The sequence below is a fragment of the Calidris pugnax genome, unplaced genomic scaffold (genome assembly GCF_001431845.1).
Source record: "Calidris pugnax isolate Ruff unplaced genomic scaffold, ASM143184v1 scaffold95, whole genome shotgun sequence".
NCBI classification, from domain to species: Eukaryota; Metazoa; Chordata; class Aves; order Charadriiformes; family Scolopacidae; genus Calidris; species Calidris pugnax.
The window spans coordinates 11345344-11367177 of NW_015090885.1; the positions used below are offsets into that span (position 1 = coordinate 11345344).

At 41.2% G+C, this 21834-nt stretch overlaps 1 protein-coding gene across 5 annotated transcripts in view; it reads right to left on the reverse strand.

Annotated features, from left to right (window-relative positions):
- Window positions 1-21834, reverse strand: part of BBX (bobby sox homolog (Drosophila)) — a 150503-nt gene that overhangs the window by 52903 nt on the left and 75766 nt on the right. For 4 of the 5 annotated variants that reach the window (XM_014947341.1, XM_014947340.1, XM_014947342.1 and 1 more), the window contains exon 1: window positions 3222-3414. In XM_014947341.1, the coding sequence (XP_014802827.1) occupies window positions 3222-3405 (184 nt within the window). In that variant the 5' untranslated portion in view covers window positions 3406-3414. Of the gene's footprint in view, window positions 1-3221; window positions 3415-4504; window positions 4704-10747; window positions 10991-12529; window positions 12701-21834 lie in introns of those variants that run through there. The other variant, XM_014947343.1, reaches the window with a different exon arrangement.

Here is a 21834-nt window from a genome sequence, read left to right on the forward strand (position 1 = left end):
AAGTCTTCTAAGTATCTTCTTGATGGTCTCAGCTTTCTGCCCTTCAAATAAGTAGCTTTAACATAACAGGACAAGGATAGGACTGCCTTTTCCCCAAGTAAGCAAATACTTAGAGTGTTTATTTAAATATAAAAATTCAGAGGAAGAAAAAAAATGAGAGCTAAGTGGAAAGCAAAAGTTTAATTTGGTGCTTGAAGACCTTGAATGCTTATGCTGCAGCTGTAGCAGAGGGCTGGTGCTTAGATGTCTGATCATGATAAAAACAAAAATCCTTCCACTAAGGTTTCAAATTACAAAATAACTTCATCCAAGGCAAGACAAAATGTACATATGCAAACATTGCCATATGTTTGTAGTGCCTTCTCAGCACAATGTTTCTCTTAGGGCACTAAGAACTTATTGGTATAAAGAATTAAGACTTTTAAGTGCTATTTTAAAGCAATTTACAGTTAAATCAACAGTAGTGGGAAAACAGCATAGACATTTGACTTGCAGAATGGGAGGCGATTTGTGACTTTCGCAACAGCTTTAAATATCGAAGAAACTTAAAACCATCTCACTATTTGGGAACGACATACTTTGTTAGTATTGGTCTGGACAGATACTCAGCAGGCTGGCTTGTTCATCGACACATTTTTTCAGTCAGAGAAAAGAATGAACTGAGGAAGAACTAAGCAGAAAGAAGGCCAGCAGGTACCAGTTTTGACTTTTACCTGAGTGCAGAATTAAGCTTCTTTCTAAAAAATGATAATTGCATCACTATCAAGATATTGCCTACTCAAGGAAGTGTCTTTTTTCCACCCTTTGTTTCATTAAAAAGCTTTTTGGCTCAGACAGTTTTATTCTGATGCAGAAATGTGAAAGTACTGAGAATCTGGCACATTGGTATAGCAAAGTTGTTGCCCACTTAGCTCTGTAGCTGTGAGAATAGATGCTGCAATGGTCACGTTCACCTGTGAACAGCAGTTGTCTCTGCCCTGAGCCCTAAAACAGATCACAGGTGAGCCATGTCATGAGAACAACATGCTCAATTACAACTTGCAGGCTGGATGATCAAGAACACCACTAGTGGGTCTGGAGGTCAGAAGCCCAATGCTGGTGCCACACCTCAGACTCTTGACACAATGACAGGTCAACACCACAGGCTTAGAAGTGGGGTGGTTATTGTTGGAATGCCAAAAATAAAGGAGAGATATGGATTGTGTAGGACTTAAAAGAAGAAAGGGAGATCTTAACCTCTATATATTACATTTTCCAAAATGAAATATTTTTCATCAAGAAAAAAAAAAAATCAAGACAGGATTAACAACTACCAACAAGTAAAACAGATTTCCTGGGATGATTCTGGAATCATATAACCCTTGTCCTAAAGAAGCTATCTGCTTTGAAGATGCAAGACAGTCAGTGGTATTCTAAAGGTGAAAGTGTTTCTGAGGTGGTTCACCTACACTTTAGTTGACTGGCTAGTATAAAGCCTGGATTTTAAAAGAGGTCGTGCTGGATAGAACAGAGTTGAACTGAACTATCACATGAAGTCAAGGAGAGAAGAACTCAACAAAACACATTTAGTACGAACTGGTATATAGTTGACAAAACAGTAATCCATTTGGTGTGGCAGACTTGTCACGATTTGGATGCTGCTAACATCTCTGTCAGAAGCTGTTGTTATTTTATGAGCTATTGTTACCGTCAAGAAATACTCAGGCTTCGTTGGCACGAGGACTGGAGTGAGACCCCTATGAATTATTATGTTCACTGACTCAGTCAGCAGTAAAATAAATAGTAATTAAAAAAAAAATTAAATTGCATGTAGCACAAAAGAGCCTTCCTTCAGAAATGAATGGCTCTGTAGATAAAACAATTTAGAAACTAATCTAATCCATTATGTCTGAAGTTCTCTGTCCTCTACTCTGACAGGTGTAGATTCAAGATCTCTCTGTGCTCAGAAACTCTACATTTGAATAGTCCAGCAGGAGCAGTGGAGGATGGCAGAGAGGCAGACCAAAACCTATTACTTATTCTTTGTGTTAAGTCAATAGATCTGCAAGGAGCATAGACATTACTCCTCTTGATAGCAAAAGAAGAAAGGGATGAAGGGGCTTGCAATTTTTAGAACTGCTCTCCCATATATCCTAACTATGCAGCACAAAAAACTTTCTTTTGATCACATTTCACAGTTCCTTCATAGCCAGAGGAATTTCATTACAGGAATTTTCATAGCACTATACTGGCAAAAAGGTATACGTGTCTTTTTATCCTTTTCAACTTGTTCCATAAAACCATTTTCCACTCTCCAGCTCATGATGTCTCTAAGCAGAAAAGTCCTATCTGCCATGCACTTGTCAAGCTAGGTAGGATAGGATAAAGTTTCAAATACATCAGTATTTATAAAATTAGAAACTTTAAACTGAAAAAGAAAAAAAAAAACAAAACAGAGAAATCAAAAAAAAAGAAAAAAAGGTGGTGGGGGAAAAATTCTTTTCTACCTTGACTGTTAGGTTTTTAAGATGCCAGTATTTAACTTTAATGTCTCTGTATTTCAAGGTCATGATTGCAACAGTTCTGCTATTTGTGGGTAAATGAGCAGTGAGAGATTATCTGCCTTTCACCGGTTCAGGCACTCCACCTACACTTACTCACAGATTGACTATTTAAAAAAAAAAAAAAAAAAGTTTATAAGGTTAGAATCCTCTCCTACAAGGTGTAACGGGCAAAAGAGCATATTTTAAGTGAAATTAAATTACCGTTCTCTCGACTTAAATACAAAAAGTTAGCTCCAGCAGTACATTGTTCCACAAGAATGTTGACACCTCCGACTTCATAGACACACATGAATTATTTTTGTAAACAGCAAACTACTAATCATAGTACAGTGCTCTAAGAAAAAGAATGCACATAGTCAGCATTTTCTTTTTTTTACTAGAAAATGAAGAATTTTAACAGCAGATAAACTGGAATTAAAAAATCAATCGAATCCAGACCCCAACTGGGGTATGGGTTATGATGTCACATATCTGGACCTGAGTCTTGAAAGTAAAACTGAGGAAAATTATGAGACAGTTGTTATGCAGAGGTTTAACTAATTTAACTAAATAAAGTTCTTTGCACTCCAGTCCCATGTGCAGTAAAGGAAACCGGTATCGCAGTGCAATTTCAACACCACTTCCTCAAAACCAAAACCAGAGGATGCTGTATCTGAGTAACATAGAAGGAAATCTCACCTGCCATCCCGAAGTTAAGCTGTGGCATTTCTTCACTTTTTGCCACTTTCCTCGGGCTTGGTATATCTTTTGCAGTGTCTGATGCTAAGGCCCATAGTTTTTTCCTGTTTGTAACAGTGGATGTTTGCGTTTTAACAGGTTTGTTTGTTGTGGGGCACCACTTGTACCCCGGATTTGCCTTCATAAATGCATCCTTGTACTAGAAAAGAAAAGAAAAATTACCAGTCGTGACATTATACTATCCACAGGGCAACAGAGTGCACTGTATGTAAAAGGATTTAATACAGTAAATAATCCTTAAATGTCTTGATATTTTAACAGTTTAATCACATGCTGACCACCAACACAACTTAGTAAGAAGAAATATTAAGAAAAGTAGAGCTGTATTTAAAGAAGTGGGGTTTCTCTTTCCTCTCCTCAGGGTTTATCACCCAGCACAGGCTGAAGTTCTGATCCTGCAAACTGCTCCCCGCTGGTTGTATACTCAGTCTCTGGGAAAGAGAGCTATTTGAAATCTTTTGCAGGTACAATCTGTGTTTACTTTATAGCCTGAATGAGATGAAAACATACATTTAGCAATAAACACAGCATGATGCTCCTTACCTTGCACTCCTTTTTGTCTAATAGTTCCCTACTTTAGAATATTTGAGTATATGCTTTCCCAAACCAGGCACTGAAAGTAAACCACTACCAGTATCATCTCATTTTCAGTAACTTCTGATACATCACTCCAGCGTTCCTTCCAAGAATCCTCTCCTACAAGGTGTAACGGGCAAAAGAGCATATTTTAAGTGAAATTAAATTACCGTTCTCTCGACTTAAATACAAAAAGTTAGCTCCAGCAGTACATTGTTCCACAAGAATGTTGACACCTCCGACTTCATAGACACACATGAATTATTTTTGTAAACAGCAAACTACTAATCATAGTACAGTGCTCTAAGAAAAAGAATGCACATAGTCAGCATTTTCTTTTTTTTACTAGAAAATGAAGAATTTTAACAGCAGATAAACTGGAATTAAAAAATCAATCGAATCCAGACCCCAACTGGGGTATGGGTTATGATGTCACATATCTGGACCTGAGTCTTGAAAGTAAAACTGAGGAAAATTATGAGACAGTTGTTATGCAGAGGTTTAACTAATTTAACTAAATAAAGTTCTTTGCACTCCAGTCCCATGTGCAGTAAAGGAAACCGGTATCGCAGTGCAATTTCAACACCACTTCCTCAAAACCAAAACCAGAGGATGCTGTATCTGAGTAACATAGAAGGAAATCTCACCTGCCATCCCGAAGTTAAGCTGTGGCATTTCTTCACTTTTTGCCACTTTCCTCGGGCTTGGTATATCTTTTGCAGTGTCTGATGCTAAGGCCCATAGTTTTTTCCTGTTTGTAACAGTGGATGTTTGCGTTTTAACAGGTTTGTTTGTTGTGGGGCACCACTTGTACCCCGGATTTGCCTTCATAAATGCATCCTTGTACTAGAAAAGAAAAGAAAAATTACCAGTCGTGACATTATACTATCCACAGGGCAACAGAGTGCACTGTATGTAAAAGGATTTAATACAGTAAATAATCCTTAAATGTCTTGATATTTTAACAGTTTAATCACATGCTGACCACCAACACAACTTAGTAAGAAGAAATATTAAGAAAAGTAGAGCTGTATTTAAAGAAGTGGGGTTTCTCTTTCCTCTCCTCAGGGTTTATCACCCAGCACAGGCTGAAGTTCTGATCCTGCAAACTGCTCCCCGCTGGTTGTATACTCAGTCTCTGGGAAAGAGAGCTATTTGAAATCTTTTGCAGGTACAATCTGTGTTTACTTTATAGCCTGAATGAGATGAAAACATACATTTAGCAATAAACACAGCATGATGCTCCTTACCTTGCACTCCTTTTTGTCTAATAGTTCCCTACTTTAGAATATTTGAGTATATGCTTTCCCAAACCAGGCACTGAAAGTAAACCACTACCAGTATCATCTCATTTTCAGTAACTTCTGATACATCACTCCAGCGTTCCTTCCAAAATGTACCTTGCTGTATGGCTGCATAAAATAAACTGGGAGCATTGAAAACTTTCTTTGGCCTTGAGCACACAGCACACATCTCAGTTGTTTGCCATCTTCTCAGTAGGAGGCAGAAAACCAAATCATACCAGACTACACATGGAGGGTAGGGGAAAAAGCCTGGATTCTACACGGTTTGGGGAGCAGGGGGAAGAAGAGGAACCTATTTTATTCACAAAATGCAACAGTGACATTTTCCAAATATCTTGCTGACCGGAATCAAAACAAGATTTTTGAACGTGAACAGCAATAAAGAGAACACATTTCAGTATTTTAAATGTGTTGCTATGTGAAGTGGAGACTGGGCAAATCAGAGGAACATGCCATGCATTCCAGCTGCAAATGTTTGCATAACAACTGATAGGGGTGTAGGCACTGGCTGCTGTGGGAGCCTACCCAGTAAGTACCACTGCTCAGCGCAGGGAGAAGGGATCCAATACCTCCTCATGCATTAGTAGCTCTCAGTGGCAACAAACAACCAAAAGATCAGTTTTATCCTGAATTATATGGCAGGGCAGCCGCAGGAAGTTTCTTCTGTGACTGCATGTGTTCCCACCCCCCCAGCTGTTATCAGTCCCAGATATGGTGCACAGAAACACCTATGTTTCATGCACATGCCTGCACAGAAACATATGCAGAGGGAAAAAAAGAAAAAAGAGAATAATCCCTTGGGTATCAAATACAGAAATAACACTGAAAAAATCTTGTCCTCTCATAGAGTCACTGCAGTGTTTTCCCAGATGAATCAAGGGCATGCCTCGTGGCAGGATCACCATCGCATGTGTACGGCTTGCTTTCATTGCCATTGTAACCTGTCAGCTGGCACTTGCTACCTCCAGACTGTAGCGAGGATAAAAACGTTTCAGTTTACAAGAAGCACAGCACCGTGCGAACCCGCTGCATGAAGTCCTGTATTTATAGAAATGGCTATAAATAATAAAAATCTGCAGGGACTGCTGACCCACATACACGCCGTATTTTCTGAATAGGGTCTACGTTTTAAATCTGCAAACTAAGGACTGCGACACCTCTCACCTCTCCCTTAGCTTGGTTAGGGAGCTCAGTACACCACAAAAATAGCCTGGTGGATGGAAGGGAAGGGGAGGGGGGAAAGGAAATACAGAGAGAAGCAGCTTTGCCTTCCATTGTTAAAGCCACAGCCCACTCACAAATCATAGTTCCAGCCTGCAGAGTGAAAAGCATCGAATTGGTAGCAATGAGGTACATAAGCTCTTCGTACCAGCGTTGCTGCTTTGAGTAATTGAATTATTCTATAGAGTAATTTGACAAGCCGACAGGCTGCCTATCAAATGAGAACCAGAATGCATGCCATTTGTGAGACGAGGCAGCAATAAGCTTTTAATCAGTTTCCAACAAGAGCAATTCAAGTGAGCTGCTGTATTAATGGATTTTTTTCCTTCTCAAAGCCAAGAAGCGAACATTAACTGCACTCTCTGAAGGGGAGAGAGCAAACTGAGGGAGGACAACTCATCGGCCCCTTTTACAGCTTCAACACTCAAGATAAATGAGAAAGAAAATGCAAGAAGTTAAACAACACTCAAGAAGTAATTTTTATAAATACATACAGGGGCCTGATCCAAATCTCTGAAAGACTTTCAGTATTGATTTTTGTGACTGTTAAACCAAGGTCTAAGATGAAGTGATAGATTCTGCTTGCCCAGTCATAAGAAGACAACTTAAATAACTTAAACACAGGAATGAGAAATGCCAAAGGCAATAGTGGAGCTTACTGTTTTCCTCCACTTGACCAACTGTGCAGTAAACCAACTAAACGTCTTAACTTAAAGACACCACCTTGGTTCCCAAATAAGCGATAGGGACAGACCAGCAGGATCATGTCCAGAAGTTCCAGGTAAGATAAAAAAGCACAGGGTGTGTTTGTGGGGTCGGTTTGATGTATCATTTCTGTTTTGTGAAAGCCTGGGGAAAGATGTGTTACGCAGTGGGACCAGCGTCACTTTAGAGCTGAGGTTAAAAAAAGGTGCTGTGCTCCAGTGCAACTCCCTGAGTTGCTTTCATCACCAAATAAAAAAATATTTACTTTCTCCAGCATGGTGGGAACAGGAGCTCACCAGTGGATTCTAGCTACGGGTAGCAGTTAGCACGTGCTTAACTTTATATTGATGCTTAAATCCCAACAACTGGCTATTAAATGTCACATGAATCCCTGAGATGTAACAAAATACCCACTCCCCCAAAAAACCCAGAAAATACTATGCTCCACTTTTCACTCCTGAAGGACACAGGGTTTGCGCTACATGTTACGGTCTGTGCTTCGCTCAGTGAACTTGCCAGACTCCAGCCAGGAAGCCAGAATATTTGCTCCCTCCTACTCCAAGGCAGCTGCCAAAACAGTGGCATAGCAAGGCGCTCTCTACCTGTGAGACCACCGGCTGAGCACCCGTGGGGGGGTGTTCAGTTCTGCCCACTGAATGGCAGCAGCCTGGATTCATCAGGCTGCTCCCTACAGGAGCAACTGCCTGGATCCTGCCAATGTAAGGATGTATTTAAAAATGAAGTGTTTTCTAGCAAAGGAAGCTAGGCTTCAACAATAATAATCTCACTGGAAATTTTCCAAGACAGCTGAATATTCCCAGTAAGCCCTGTAAAAGTTAACGGGAGAACACTACTCCTATTACTGTAGTAACTGAAACGCTGAAGAATATTTATGAGTGGCCAGAATTCATTTTTCCCTCAGTGAAGGGAAATGCTAACAAATGGCAGAAACACTTGTGGTTCCACTTGGGAGTATTTATCAGCTTAAATCCTCTATAATGAAACTTTCAAAGTTAAGATGATCTACAAAGTCTGTAGGATACGAATAAAAAGCCTGCTCCTAAAGAAAACACCAGCAGAAGCTGACATGGCAGGCACAGTAATGAGGTCTTCAAGGCAGGTGTTGCTAGAAGAGACCATGAGCCACAGGACTGAAAACAGAGGGAGCATGGGACAAGTTCTTCCTAGGAATTTAAGGCACTCCAAGGTACATACAGATATATAATGGGATTTTCCAAAGTGCCTAACTGAATCATACATCCAGTTATCCTCTAAGTGGGAATCACGGATAGATATCCAATCCAATAGAAAACTTCTTATAATTCCACCTGGCAAAATGTTCAGACACCTCACTGTCTTTCAAAATCCTGGATCTTCCATACAGCTAGGTATGTGTTAAGTAAATACGCCACCCTGCTGAGATACTATCAACCACCGGTACTAAGTAGGTGAGAAACTGAAAGCTGCTTGCCTGATGCTTGATCTGAGTTAACTAGCTTTGTAAACTCTGGCTTCAAGTAGTAAAAACATTCTCAAGACTGTAAAATAACTGGGGTTGTAGCCACTGCTGTAGGGACCACTTCTGTCAGGCCCATTTGTATCCCTGAAGAGGAATTCTGATGCTCAGGGTACACAAGGCATGATGTGGGGATAGGAGATACGACACAGGGTCCTTTGGGAGATGTGTGCCCTGCCAGGGCAGTAGCTAGAGGCTATGCAGTGAAAACTGGCAGTCAAATGGCACTGAAAAGCTACATTTAAATAATGGAAGCTCATCCACTGTATTTTAAACCTCTTACTAATAGGATGGTAATTTTATGTCCTTCCAATAGCATTTACCTTCTTGACTTTCAAATGAGCTCTCCTTAGGAAAAAGAAAAATACCAATAAATGGTTCGCACCAGACTTGACATTAACATCTTTTTGACAGTCTCAGCAGTAAACCTAACCATAAAAGTGAGTGTTAAAACAAACAACTGATCCACACACACACACACAGAATAGGCCTGGTGGTGAAGACTCAAATACATTCAGTGACACATTATAGCTGCTAATTATTGTTGTAACATGCAACTGTTTAAAGAATAAAAATTATACACTCACTCGCTCTCTTTAGACATTCTTGGAACTAGTTGTAACGATCTAAACTACTTAGATTTATTGTTTCTTTCTGACACTGAAGATGCAATTTGTTCTTCATGCCCAGAAAAGCAAATAAATCACTACAGGAACAATGATTTCTGTAACAATATGATTAATAGTTTCAGATCTTTGACTTCATACAGAAGTTCGGCAATTATTTTCCTCCTTAATAAATGAGTCTCCTTCAGCAATACAAAAGACTAAGAAAAACAGTCACATCAGGTTTGTTTCTACCAAAAATTATTTCTTAATTTTCATCTTTCTTTTCTGTGTATCTGTGCTGGATGTCCTAATTGCCCTCTTCCCAAACATTTCAAGAAGCATCGCTAATTTGTAAGTGGGAATGCCAAACCAATCAGAAATGGCTGGACAAAGCTAAGACTCAAGTATTTCAACACTGCCAGAGATGGGAGACTACAGGGGTACTACAGACTCTGCTTCAAAAAGGACCTGCCAGGCTGGACACTTTGTTTTTCCTGAACAGCCAGACCTTATATACACACATTAACAGCAGCAGACAACTTCAGGTGACAGGGTGCGTACAGATGATAGTTTCCTCAACTGTTCCACAGCCATCTGTACTTGAGTACACTAGCATTACTTGAAGAATGAGAGAGATGTTCTTCTTTCTCGCTGGCCCTCCATTATTTTTTCTAAGATTTAATTCAGTAGTTACCCACAATCTAGATCACACGGGTAATTACAGTGATCTGTTTTGGGGTGATGTTATTAGCCTATGTAACTGGCTTTGTCTTTCACTCTTCATTAGCAAAGTCCACAGCCTTCTTGGGGCCAGTTTACCATGAAAGCTATCTCCTAAGAAACATCATTTAAATTTTAAAGTAATGTAAAATTCTGTGAAACATGGCAATAAATCTCTTTTCCTTGCTCTCAGCTGAAGGACTCTGACTGTGTCTTGCTCTCTGATTCAGGTACTGGACTCTGTTTCATCAAAGGTTGCTATATCAGAAACCCGTAGCAATACATAGGGAGAGTACTTCATGAAACGCTAGTAAATTTACAATTCTTTAGCATCAAAGGTAAAAGGGACTACATTTGTTGACTATGCTTTTGGTTCGGTCCACCTGTACTATAACAGCAACCTGTATGATCGATGGCAAACGCATAGCTCAAGGAGGTATCACTACAGTCAGCTGACACTGAACCATATAATTTACTGTTTTCAATGGCCACACTCTGTCCACGTGTTAATGCTTGTATTGCAGGAATTATCAGGTGACATCTATCACAAAGTGCATATATTTGTTCCAATGACTACTACAGCCAGATTAGTTTCTGTACATAGACCAATTTCTTTTCATTCTGGTCCAAAGGACCAAGTGAATCAATGCAAGAACAGCAGCAGCTCTGGGCACCACAATCCCACTAGGGAAGCTGAGGAGCTCAGGGAAGAGAAAGACCCCACAGAAAACATTGACTACACTGAGAAACAGAAGACAGACAAACATGTAATGAGATCCCTCCACATCCCATACATACTACTCAGACAGTACGTACTTCCTTGGCCATGTCAGTGTATTTCTGCTTTTCTTTTGGATCTAGAACAGCCCACCAATCTGCCAAGATCTTGGTTGCGCCACGGTTATCAAGGCGAGGGTGTTCTTTCCGCACGAGAGAGCGATGGCGTTTGCAGAACAAGAGAAATGCATTCATTGGTCGGCGAGCTCGTTGCTCTGAGGACTCATCATCTTCAGTTTCATCAGCATCCTGCTCTAAACCATCAGCACCAAGGAGCGGCACCTAGCAGAACCAAAAGGGAAGGGCTGTAAACTCAGTCACCCACGCTTCTCACGGAGACTGAGCCTGTGTATGCTGGGTGTGAACAAGGGAGATGCACACAGCTACACACAGCTGCCTCCAAATGCTATCCATTCCATCCAGAAGACCTGGAGTTCTACATCAAACCTCCTCACCTGACAATCCAAGGTTCATTCATGCACTCTGCAAGACAAACCCTGACTTCAAGCAGCACAGATTTCTAAATTGAGGAGCATTTTACATCTCTAGGAGGGAGAAGATCCATCCTATCTGCTTCCTACAAACTAGGAATCACCTCAGTGGGATAAGGTGAGCAGAGCTACCTTCGACCACAATCCAACGTGTTTGCAACTACAGAGTGCATAGGAAGGAAAGTGCATGAGGTACCAGTTGTTTCCCCATCTCCTACGTTTGTTACCCAGCCCGTGAGCCGTGCTGCAGCACAGTCACAGCTGCCCAGGCAAAGGCAGGGACAAATCTCAACAGAACACACTGCCAAAATATACTCTCTCCGCTTATAGGCCAGCGTATCATTCCTACAAGGGGACAGGCCACAGAAGACCAGTTCTGACTAAATGAAAGGAATTACTGTGTTAGACAGAAAACCATCTCCTACCTAACCAGAACACCACTACTGGATACCACATTGTGAAAGTGAACTGTAGAGGTCAACAGAAAGCACTGTCAAGAGTACCAGGCTCCTCCTTGCTGCTTCTCAGCCTTGTCAGGGTCACTCCTCCTTATCAGTATGTGGCTCAAGGCAGTCTTCTCAGCAGTGACCTCTCCCTTCCTGACTTAGGAAGGCATCATGGAAATGCAGATATGAACATTATCCACGTGATGGAAACATCACATCTCCATAACCCGTTCCTACTTCTTGTTACAGAGGATGAGTCTAACTGTACATTTGTGAGGTGCCACATTGTGGGGTCCTTATGAAAATATGGGTAAAGGCCAGCATCACTGAACAATACTAAAATACCAAGCACCAAACCAGAGACAGATTATTCCAGCTGAATTTCACGCGCAAAGAGAGTAAAAATTGTTGGTGGCTTTTTCCTTCTTTTTCCCTTTTAATCTTTTCCCTTTTTTAATCTTCAATGTAGAAAGAAAACTATTAGCTCGGTATGATCTTAGAGCCACTAGCAGCAGATAACAAGCACAGGCTAACTTTTATGTCCAAAACAAACAAGTAAAAAAGCCATGTCAAAAAGCCACCATGTATTATCAAGATCAAGATGTACAACTCGTTATTAAAACAAGCCAGTTAGATTTTTTTCCAGTCTAATTCTAAAAAAAAGATAGTTTTGTCCAAGATTTTAAAAGTATGATCGACAATTCACTTTTTTTGTGTTATTTGCTACTTGCCTTTACAGCTTTATGGGCACAGCATCACTTCTTTTAATTGGCTGTGTCTGTTCACACAAAAGAATAGCTAGAAGCAAACAAAATAAAAACATACCTAGGGAGAATCCGACCCACCATTAACCTTCTATGGTCAAAGCATCCAATGAAGTCTACCTTATCAATATCTTCCTCCTCTTCTTCTTCCTCCTCCTCTTCAGAGAAGTCAAGGAGTTTCTTGGCAAGCAGGGGATGCCACTGAAGACACTTTCTTTTTGGTCGCTTCCCAGTTCCTTCTCCTTCTGTCGAATGATCCTTATTCCTACTACTGCCTTTCATTACTGTGACCTGTCAGGCAAAAACAGTCATAAGTTCACAACAAACCCTTAGGCATAAATGACCATATTTAAACAAACCAGGGACAGATACATGGCGCACTAATGCAAGACTTTCAGAAGTTTCTGGCAAGATATTAGATAGATATTTGTTTTGATTATCAACAACAGCATATACGTATCTTTTCCAATCTTAACATTTCTACCTGATGCCAGATTAACCAGCAACACACAACTTAAGAGCATGAAGCAAGGACACTAGCCAGTCCAGCTCTTGAATGTGCTCCTGCCTGAAAGAGAGCAGAAAAGCCCTCATACTAGTCAAGTAAGTGAGAGACTTCCAAAGTTCTCCCACACCTGTGCCTACTATGGTTTTTCATATTTTGCCCTCTTTTTTAACAGTGGAACATATCACCAGCCACTCATCTATTAATGATGCACTTACGTATAGCAATGTTGATGCAGAACCCCATGACACCATGAGCTAGGATTTCCCAAGTGCCATTAAAAGGTGCAATAGGGAAATTTGTCTCCCTGCCTAAGAGAAGTGAATTTTAATACATGAATTTGAAGCAAACAACCAGAAGTAGTTACCCTGACACTTCCAAAGTACTCATCAACCAAAGCCCCCGCAGAGCAAACAAAACAAACCATCCCCTGAACCAAATGCACACAGAAGGTAAATAATACATACTAACACACCTAACCTCTGTGTGTGTGCGGTCGCATCTAAAAAATACCTCAGAACTACCGCTCAGTAAAAATACATGCTTAACAGATGATAACTACCAATTTAAGGGGTGGCTTAAAGATCTGCTACCCAAGTAAGGGGCAAACAAACAACATCAATAAATAACATAAATGAATAAAATCAGCACACCACATCCAAGTACCAAAGCCCACAGGAAGCAAGCACTGCCAGCAGAGTCTGGTCCCTTGTAGCCTTCTGTTTACACTGTGTAATGTCAACGGATAATCCTGACAGGAGCATGGCTGGCTTTCCAAGAAATCAATGCAAACATCAAAACAAACTGAAACCGGAGAGTGGTTAGCCACCTAGATCTTTATAAAGCCAACAAAAATTAATGAAGTCTCACAGGGAGTTCTCGCCAGCAGGACAAAGCAGCTGGGCTAAGTCCTGGTCCCACAGGCAAAGCCAGAAGAAGCTCGGCTGTTGACTCTCGGGAGAAGGGCATGAAAAGAGGTCAAGCCTTGTAACAGCAAGGCCACATTGCATTTTAGGATGCTGCTTTCTGGGAGATGCCTGCTAGAGCACTAATGTTTCAGCCTACAGCACCAGAAGGGAAAGCTGTGACAACTCCACTTACACCAGTTGCCTTATCCCTGGTGCCACCGTCAGGGCAAATGCCTCACCAGAACCATCTCATACAGCGGTGTTCAGCAACTACAGCCCGTACAGCTCCAGCCATGCTCCTACATATGACACAGATTTAGCAATCACTAATTCTTTTTTTTTGCTGATCTCTTCCATGTGTGTTTCTTGTTGGTTAACTCTCTGGCATTCTGGCAGTACACCCTTGTTTGCACCAGAAATGTGCACAAGCAGCTGCTTCCCCAACAGATCTCAACAGCACAGAAAGCTGAAGGACCTTCAGACACTGCTTGCTGGAGGAAATAACTGAACTCTGTTCAGAAATTTTAACCTACATTTAAAAATGGCATTTTCATGCATGTGTATTGGAATTTGTTAGTTCCTCCCGACTCGTAAGCAGTACCTGGCCCCCACCAGTAAAGGATGCCCTGTAACTTCACAGCAACTTGCCATTAAGCTCCACACTTTGCTGTCCCCATCATGCCACTTCCACTTGGAGCATATTTAAACTTTGATTTTACAGCACCTGTTCTTCTGATCATTTTCAATGAACTGTCTTCTCAGCAAGTATTATATGGCACATAATCATGCACCATTTCACCTAGAACTTTGTCCGTGACTTGCAACGTGGCTCCAAATACACAGAAACAACTTTGGTTTTAAAAGAACATTAAAGTGTAGAAAATCAAGGTGCAATCCAGTATCATGAAATGCTAGTTTGATGTTGCTTCTGTCCCACCATGACCTCCACCATGTACCACATGGCACTGTGCTCCCCACCTGTCTCTCTTACAAAAGTGCTGAAACACCATTTGCTTTTGTTTGGGGTATTTTCTGACACAAATTGACAAAGTAGCTGAGTTACTGTTCGAGCAGGAACTTCAGCTCCTGTGGGTAGCAGGGATCTGCTGAGTCTCAAGAGTTTGTTAAATGACAGAGATCTGCCTATTAGGGTAGTCCATAAAGTAGGTGGCCTATTTCTGAGCAGGATAAATGTGCTACAAGTACGGCAGGGAGTCAGCTATTCCAGCCCTTGCCACCAACTTATTTAGGCAAGCTAATCATACAGTTTCTGCCTACAGTCAGTCCTAAGTAAGATGAGTATTACTGGTAGCCTTCTACCATGGTAGTGTGAAACTAAATTAATGTTTTGAAGACTGTGCCATGATCCTCCTTTACAAAGCTCAGCTGAAGTCCAGTGCTATTTCAACAGCAGCATTGCCTTCAGCTGGCACCTCTCTGCCCTGCTGCCCTTCGAAAGATGAGCAAGAGACAACTTTACAGGACTTAAGTCATCCCACAGTGTATTTTACACCTGTTCTCCATCACCCCTGAGACCCTGCCTGTGCTCCACACTGAGCTTGGCAAGGCAGCACAGACCCTAGGCACCAGTCACCTTGCAAGTCCCAAAGGGGCTCTCAGTACATTATCTCTCTTTACTACCACTCAGCTCACAAATAATTTCTGTTTTCCACGCATGAAGGCTAGGTATTGAACATCCAGTTACCCCAAGATAAATTAACCAAAGCTCACTGCACATTACTGCTGAAATACGCTCAGCTCTAGGAATTCAAGTGATGTAAATTAGGTTGCTTTCTTAAATAGCGAACCATTTTACCCTAGTCATCACCCTGAAGCAGCAGTTCTACTATAAAGAGGCTTTTTAGCAAGATGGGTCATCACCCTATCAGCAGAACAAGCATTTAGGAGACCCAAGATGCAGAGTAAGTCAACTCCAGGCTATTACACAGGCACCACGTACTACAGAAATACACACAGTAGCTCTTCACTTCCACTTTGGAGTGGTTCTCATAGGTTTTGATCTACATTTCCAAGACTTTTTTTGGTGCTTACTTTTCGCTGATGCCTCTCAGTCAAATGTAGAATTGGCAACATGAAAAAATTCTAATTCTCTACTACATTGCAGGGGACTTTTCCTTTTAAAAAAACAGGATGCTGACATAGTGTGATGAAATTGGGGTTTTTGGGGTTGTTTCATCTTCTATACTACTGTCCTCACGCTTCATGGACATTTCTGTCATAATTGTTGGTATATTCACATGCAATTATATAATCATGACAGAAGCTGTCCCATAAAAAACAAATAATCCGGTTAAATGCAAAACACAGCTAACATGGACACTTTCATTTATTTTCTTATCTGCCATACTTTGGCAAGTTACAGCGTAACTACTTAGACAAGACACTGCATGGTCAAGTGAATACACACATGATTAAATGACAGCGCAAGTTTTACTGGCATTATTTACTTGTTGAATGGCAAAACATCAATAGAACCCATTTAGTGGACTCTTCAGATTCTATTTATTTACCTGATTTTTTTCCCCCCTCGACACATCATCAATAGCGTGTTAGTTGCTCATTTTGTATGGGAGACAGGAAGCTGGCAGAGAGAAGCAAGCAAAAATACCAGCTCCTTCTATCCCTCTCAGGGATCCCCGAGTGCTGGCAAGCATCCCTACCAGCAAGCTTTTGAAAAGAGAGCTGGACTTGGACCCTACAAGAACTGAAGCATGTGTTTAAGCCTGGCAATTAAATAGTTCCATAGAAAGTCACAGAACAAGTCACGGGCAGTCTTTGCAGGATTTGGGGCTTAAAAGCATAGACAACACAGAGCACCCAAAGAGCAAGGTTTGTAATAACTGGGATTTCTCAACCGTATCACAAAAAAATGTAATTTCTTCTACAGTATGAGTAAAAATATCACGTATCTCTTAAGGCAGATGTAATAGCTTTCAGAAGTTAGCAAGAAGAAAAACAATTAAAATGAGATAATAAGATTTTACAAGATATTTCTCAACTTAAGGATTACAAAAAAAGGTGACAGACACTAGGGACAAAGTAGCAACATTCCAACAAGACAAGACAAAAGTATGGACAGCTTTGCTTAAAATAAGTGACATACACCTTATAACATCACCAGAGGATACCTGTCAAGGCTGACGTTCATGAGACATTGACAGCAAGAGATATCTTCAGGGTTATGTTCTACACCTGCCTTTACTGCAGATACACATTAAACATTACAGAGATATCACACTGGTAAAAAAATTGTGCGTGTGCTGACTCTATTATTTCCCTTCTGGTTCTGGAAACATTAATCAAAAAAATGACAGTTTTCCTGGATAGCTTATAAATATGTACACCTAATAGGGCTTCAAGAAAAAAAATAATTAAGGCTCCTTAAGAACAGAGCTGCACAGGGGATGGGGGTGAGGGAAGCTGGGGAGAATGATTGTTTAGCTTTTTACGGCACATGTTTCCATTTCAACTACACAACTGTATGCAAGTGTTCATTAACAACAAGCATTTGACTGCCTTCATTAAGTTTTATTTTTCTCCTGTCTTCCTCTGTTATTTACAAAGCCTGACACAGACAGATAATCAACTTCTGCGGTCCTTATTTTGGGACTATTTCACCCCATGGTTATCTGTCACTGAAAATGATGCTAGTGCTTGTGCTGAACAAGCAGCACTCACCAGGCATTCCTCAAACTATGTCCACAAACACCAAAATCCTTAGAAGTAAACAAGTGCTCTAAGGCACATGTTGTAATACAGGCTAGGAAGAAATCCAAGACCTGCAAAAGCAAAACCCAAGAGATGCGAATTGGGAGTACTGTGCAGTCCCTGTTGGAAGGTTCTCCGTGGCAGAATGTCTGAACAGCAGCACTCACTTCCATGAGGACAGTGGAAATGCATTTCTATTTTCCTGTTACCTTAAAACCACAATTCCTGGAGTCCAGCTGGGCCCTCAGTTGACTCCATGCAGATTACTGGTACAAAGGAGCAAAAGGAAAAATTCAAGTGGATCTTTCACACTTTCTGCTCTATTTTACGTCATCTAAATTCTCTACTACTTTATAATAACAAATACCAAAAAGAGAAAAGAGGACTGAACTATGACACTAATGGCCTGGTGTTTTGGGGGCTACCACATCAGTGAACTGTGCTGTTTCAACAAAGAAGCAGGAGATTGGGAAATGAGCTCATGTTCTCACAGGTCTAGTGGGCTGAAGAGCTATTTGAATTTTCAAATAAAAGCAAAAGGAGATTGCTGTCAGTAAAATACCCCTACATGAATACAAAATGCTTTTTTAAAAAATTATTTTCTTTTAGGACCATAATAAATGAATCAGAGTATTTCTGTCATAAAGGACAAAAACTAGTTGGCACTAATTACTGACCAGTCAGTGAATATATTCTTTATTGTTTCACAGCAGAAAGCCATTAATGAGCTTTCTAACTTTCGGAGATGTGATGCTTTAATGGGGGACATGCTGAGACTCAGTGGAGTCCTGTTTGCTAGCAGAGGTTTGGGATAGACTGTCACCACACAAAATGCTTAGCAACACAGCAACAAGTCTTACTTAATTTTTAATGACACATTCTTCCATCTTCATAAATGATTTTAAACTATTCCTTATTCTCTTAAACTCAGATCTGAGTTGTTTGCTTTCCTTGTTCCCTAATACATAAAATTAAACCCCAAGATCATCAAAAGAACATCAACAGCGCTTTTTTGAATGTTGGGGGTCAAGTGAATCTTTCATACCTACCAAAGAGGAATAAAAGCAACACTTCTTATATGTCAGCAGATTTTAAACTTCAGCTCTACTCTTTTTCAGCTCATTCACACATGCACAAAAAATAAGATTTTTTTTTTGTTTTTTTAATGCAAAGAAATCAACCATGTTTTGTCTAGTTTGAAAAGCACTTTATGTTGTACAACTGTACTCAGCATTAGCATGATATCGGGATGCTTTAAATTAAAAAAAAGAAGGGGTGGTGGTATAAATCTGTTACTACTGTTCACTGGCCTTTTTTATGTGCATATAATTTATTTTTGTGTTTGGTTAATACTGTCATAGCTAGTTCTTCAGTGCTATCAGTCAGAATGATTGTAAGGGCATTTCTCCAAATTTGCTTTTAAAATGGAAACCACACAGACAGCAAGTGCACAGGATGACAGAAAAAACCTCACACTGAACAAGAAAACTTTGTGCGCCCAATAAAGAGAAAAAAACTTGACTATTCTTGAGCTCTAACTTGACTATCTTCCCAGATATGGTTGTGTCACCATTTCAGGCAGCTGTGCTTTAAAAGATACTAAATGAACATGAATCTTTCCATGCGACTTAAGCACGATGTAAGAAATAAAGGTTGAAAAGTTAGGAGGAGATATGCAATCTACTGCCAAGTCTTTTAATGATGGCTGATTTTAAATAACCATTTCTTGTTTGTTTTTCTTTCTAGTTCTCTTTTTTCCTCTTCATTCATAGAAGAAATTCATGAAGAAATACAATAAAATAGTATTTTACTTTGTAGGGAGTTCTTCAGCCGTTAGGAATGTCCTCGTTAAAGTGGAAGACTGGCAAACCCTACCTGCTACAAAATTGCCCTCAAAAGGGACACTTAGGTATTGGATCCTGTAACTACAGTGTATGAGTAAACTTGATTAGGAAATTAAAAAGAAAAGCTTAGCACAGGGCTCAACTATCAGGCTTTCCCTATGCCCCTGACAGAGAACAAACACAGGTGACTGGACCTTACTCAGGCAAGTTGAAATTCAGTATGTAAATCAAATGTGGAGTGCTACATTAGCTACAGTGCTGCAAAACTGTAAAAAACAAACAAACAAACAAACAAACAAACCAAACAAAAAAGTTAAAACTATCACAGTTAGCCTGCCAGCAACTGCTTGTTGTGAGCAGGGAAACTTCCCGTTAAAATGTAACTTGGTAGCTGTAGTCTAGAAAATACACTAAAAATAATTTTAAAAAAAATTAAAAATTAAGGAAAAGTGAGCGGAAAGATGGGGAAGAAAAAGGGGTGAAAAAAGGGCAAAGAAAAGAGAAAGGAACAATGGAAAAGAGCAAAGAAAAATAAAGGAAAAGCTCCGTGAAAACTAGCATCATTTAGCTTGACAGAGACAAAATAACAGGCTTTGAATACATAAAAGACATCAGCAAATAATCTATTTTCCACATCCATAATGCAGAGCACAAGTGGGTGCCCTCTGCTGCCAGGAAGGAAAAGGGAGGCAAAGGCCTGGAGAGTGCTCCCTGGCAGAAGGAAAGTGTCTGCCGGGGAGGGGGGGACACCCAGTGCCCCGGGACCCCCGGGGCTGTGGCATGCAGGGCAACAGCACTGCTGCACAAACCCCCCAAGACCTTGTGTGCCTTTCCCCTTGTCTCATACGGTAAATGTTAAAAAAAAAAAAAATAAATCTAATTATGAAAACTAAGTGGTGCATGGTATTTCAAATATGTAACTAAAAAGGTATTTAAAAAGTGTACTCAAAACCTACTGAATGCAAGTAGGATGGTCAAATAGGAATTTAGACAATTTTTATAAAAACCACCACCCCCACAGTTCTCTAAAATCTCTCATTATGTTGCTGTTTGGTGTTTTTTTGACTCCATTTACATGTTCTTTTCTTCAGTCTGAATGGCAGGTAACAGCCACTTATTAGGTAAAACCAAATTAGCACATTTATCTTAAACTTACCAGTGGTACCTCGAAGGTACCAACCACCGGGCTTGTGGGAATCGGCTCAAGGATCTCCAAAAATAACCTTTATAAAGTGAGAAATGGTTTAGGAAATGGACAAGGTTTTATTTTCTACTGTGCTTCCTCATAAATATAACCTAGGCTCTGAAAAGAAGTCAGGACTTCAAACACTAATTATTAATTTTTACAAAAGAGTAAGATGGTGATGTGGTTGACAAGCACTTTTCAAACGGACTTGCTGAGGCACAACAGGCGCAACAGGTTCCGCTTTCTTTTTTTCTTTCTTGACCAAGTTTTTAATGAAACTGGTGGATGAAATGGGAAACTACCAACCCCGCAGGAAATGTTTGCTCTGTTGGGGCCACTCACAGTTGCTGTTTGGCAGAAACACACTGCTTCCACATCAAAACAAAACACCCGCCCCACTCCAAGGCAACACGCGCCCACTAACCCAGCACCTGACCTGTAGGTGAGCACTAAATCCGGAGGAGGATTTAGTGGAGCCGTGGAGGATGCCCAGGGTAAATGAGGAGATGGAATCAGAAATGCTGCTGCTACCCAGGGCCAACGGTGACCCGTGCTGTGACCAAACGGCCAGTAACTGCATCATGGCACCCGTACCCCCACGGGATACAGGGGGGGTTGAAAAGCAGCCGGCGGGGGGCTGGACCCAGCAGCTGTGCCGTGGCCAGGCAGGCACAGGGCTGTGGGGCAGAGCAACCTCCCAGTCCAGCAGGGCTACTGGGGCACAGCAAAGGGGTAGAGGGGTGTCCCACCGGCCACCCAGGCACCACTCCCATGGGCATGGGGCCAGGCATGTCGGCTGTTTTAGGGCTCCTGCGCCCACAAGCCAACTCTCCAGTCATACCAAACCACCACCCAGCATTTTGGGAAGAGGGAAAGGACAGTAAATACCGTCTGCGAGGAAAAGGAGAAGCCACATTCGGAAGCTCTGCTGAGCGATGCCCTCGCAGGAGACCTCCGTGGGCCCAGGGGAAAGCCAACAAGGTGCTCGAGGCTTTCTTGGAGCAGGCTCCCCACTTCCTAGCTTGGTGCTGTAGGAGAAGGAGGACACCAAGCAGAAGCTGAGACCGGACAGCAGGTGAAGGAGTTGGAGGTTGGTTGCTTCCAAACTGACCCCAGCCCTGGGTGTTCTAAACTGGCATCCTGGGACTAGGAAAGTTGGGGGGGGGGGGGGGAGGGGGGGGAGGAAATCGCCCATCTTCCCAAGCCCAGCCCAAGCTCTTGTTCTCTGAGCGGTCCCCGTCAGAGCCTGCACG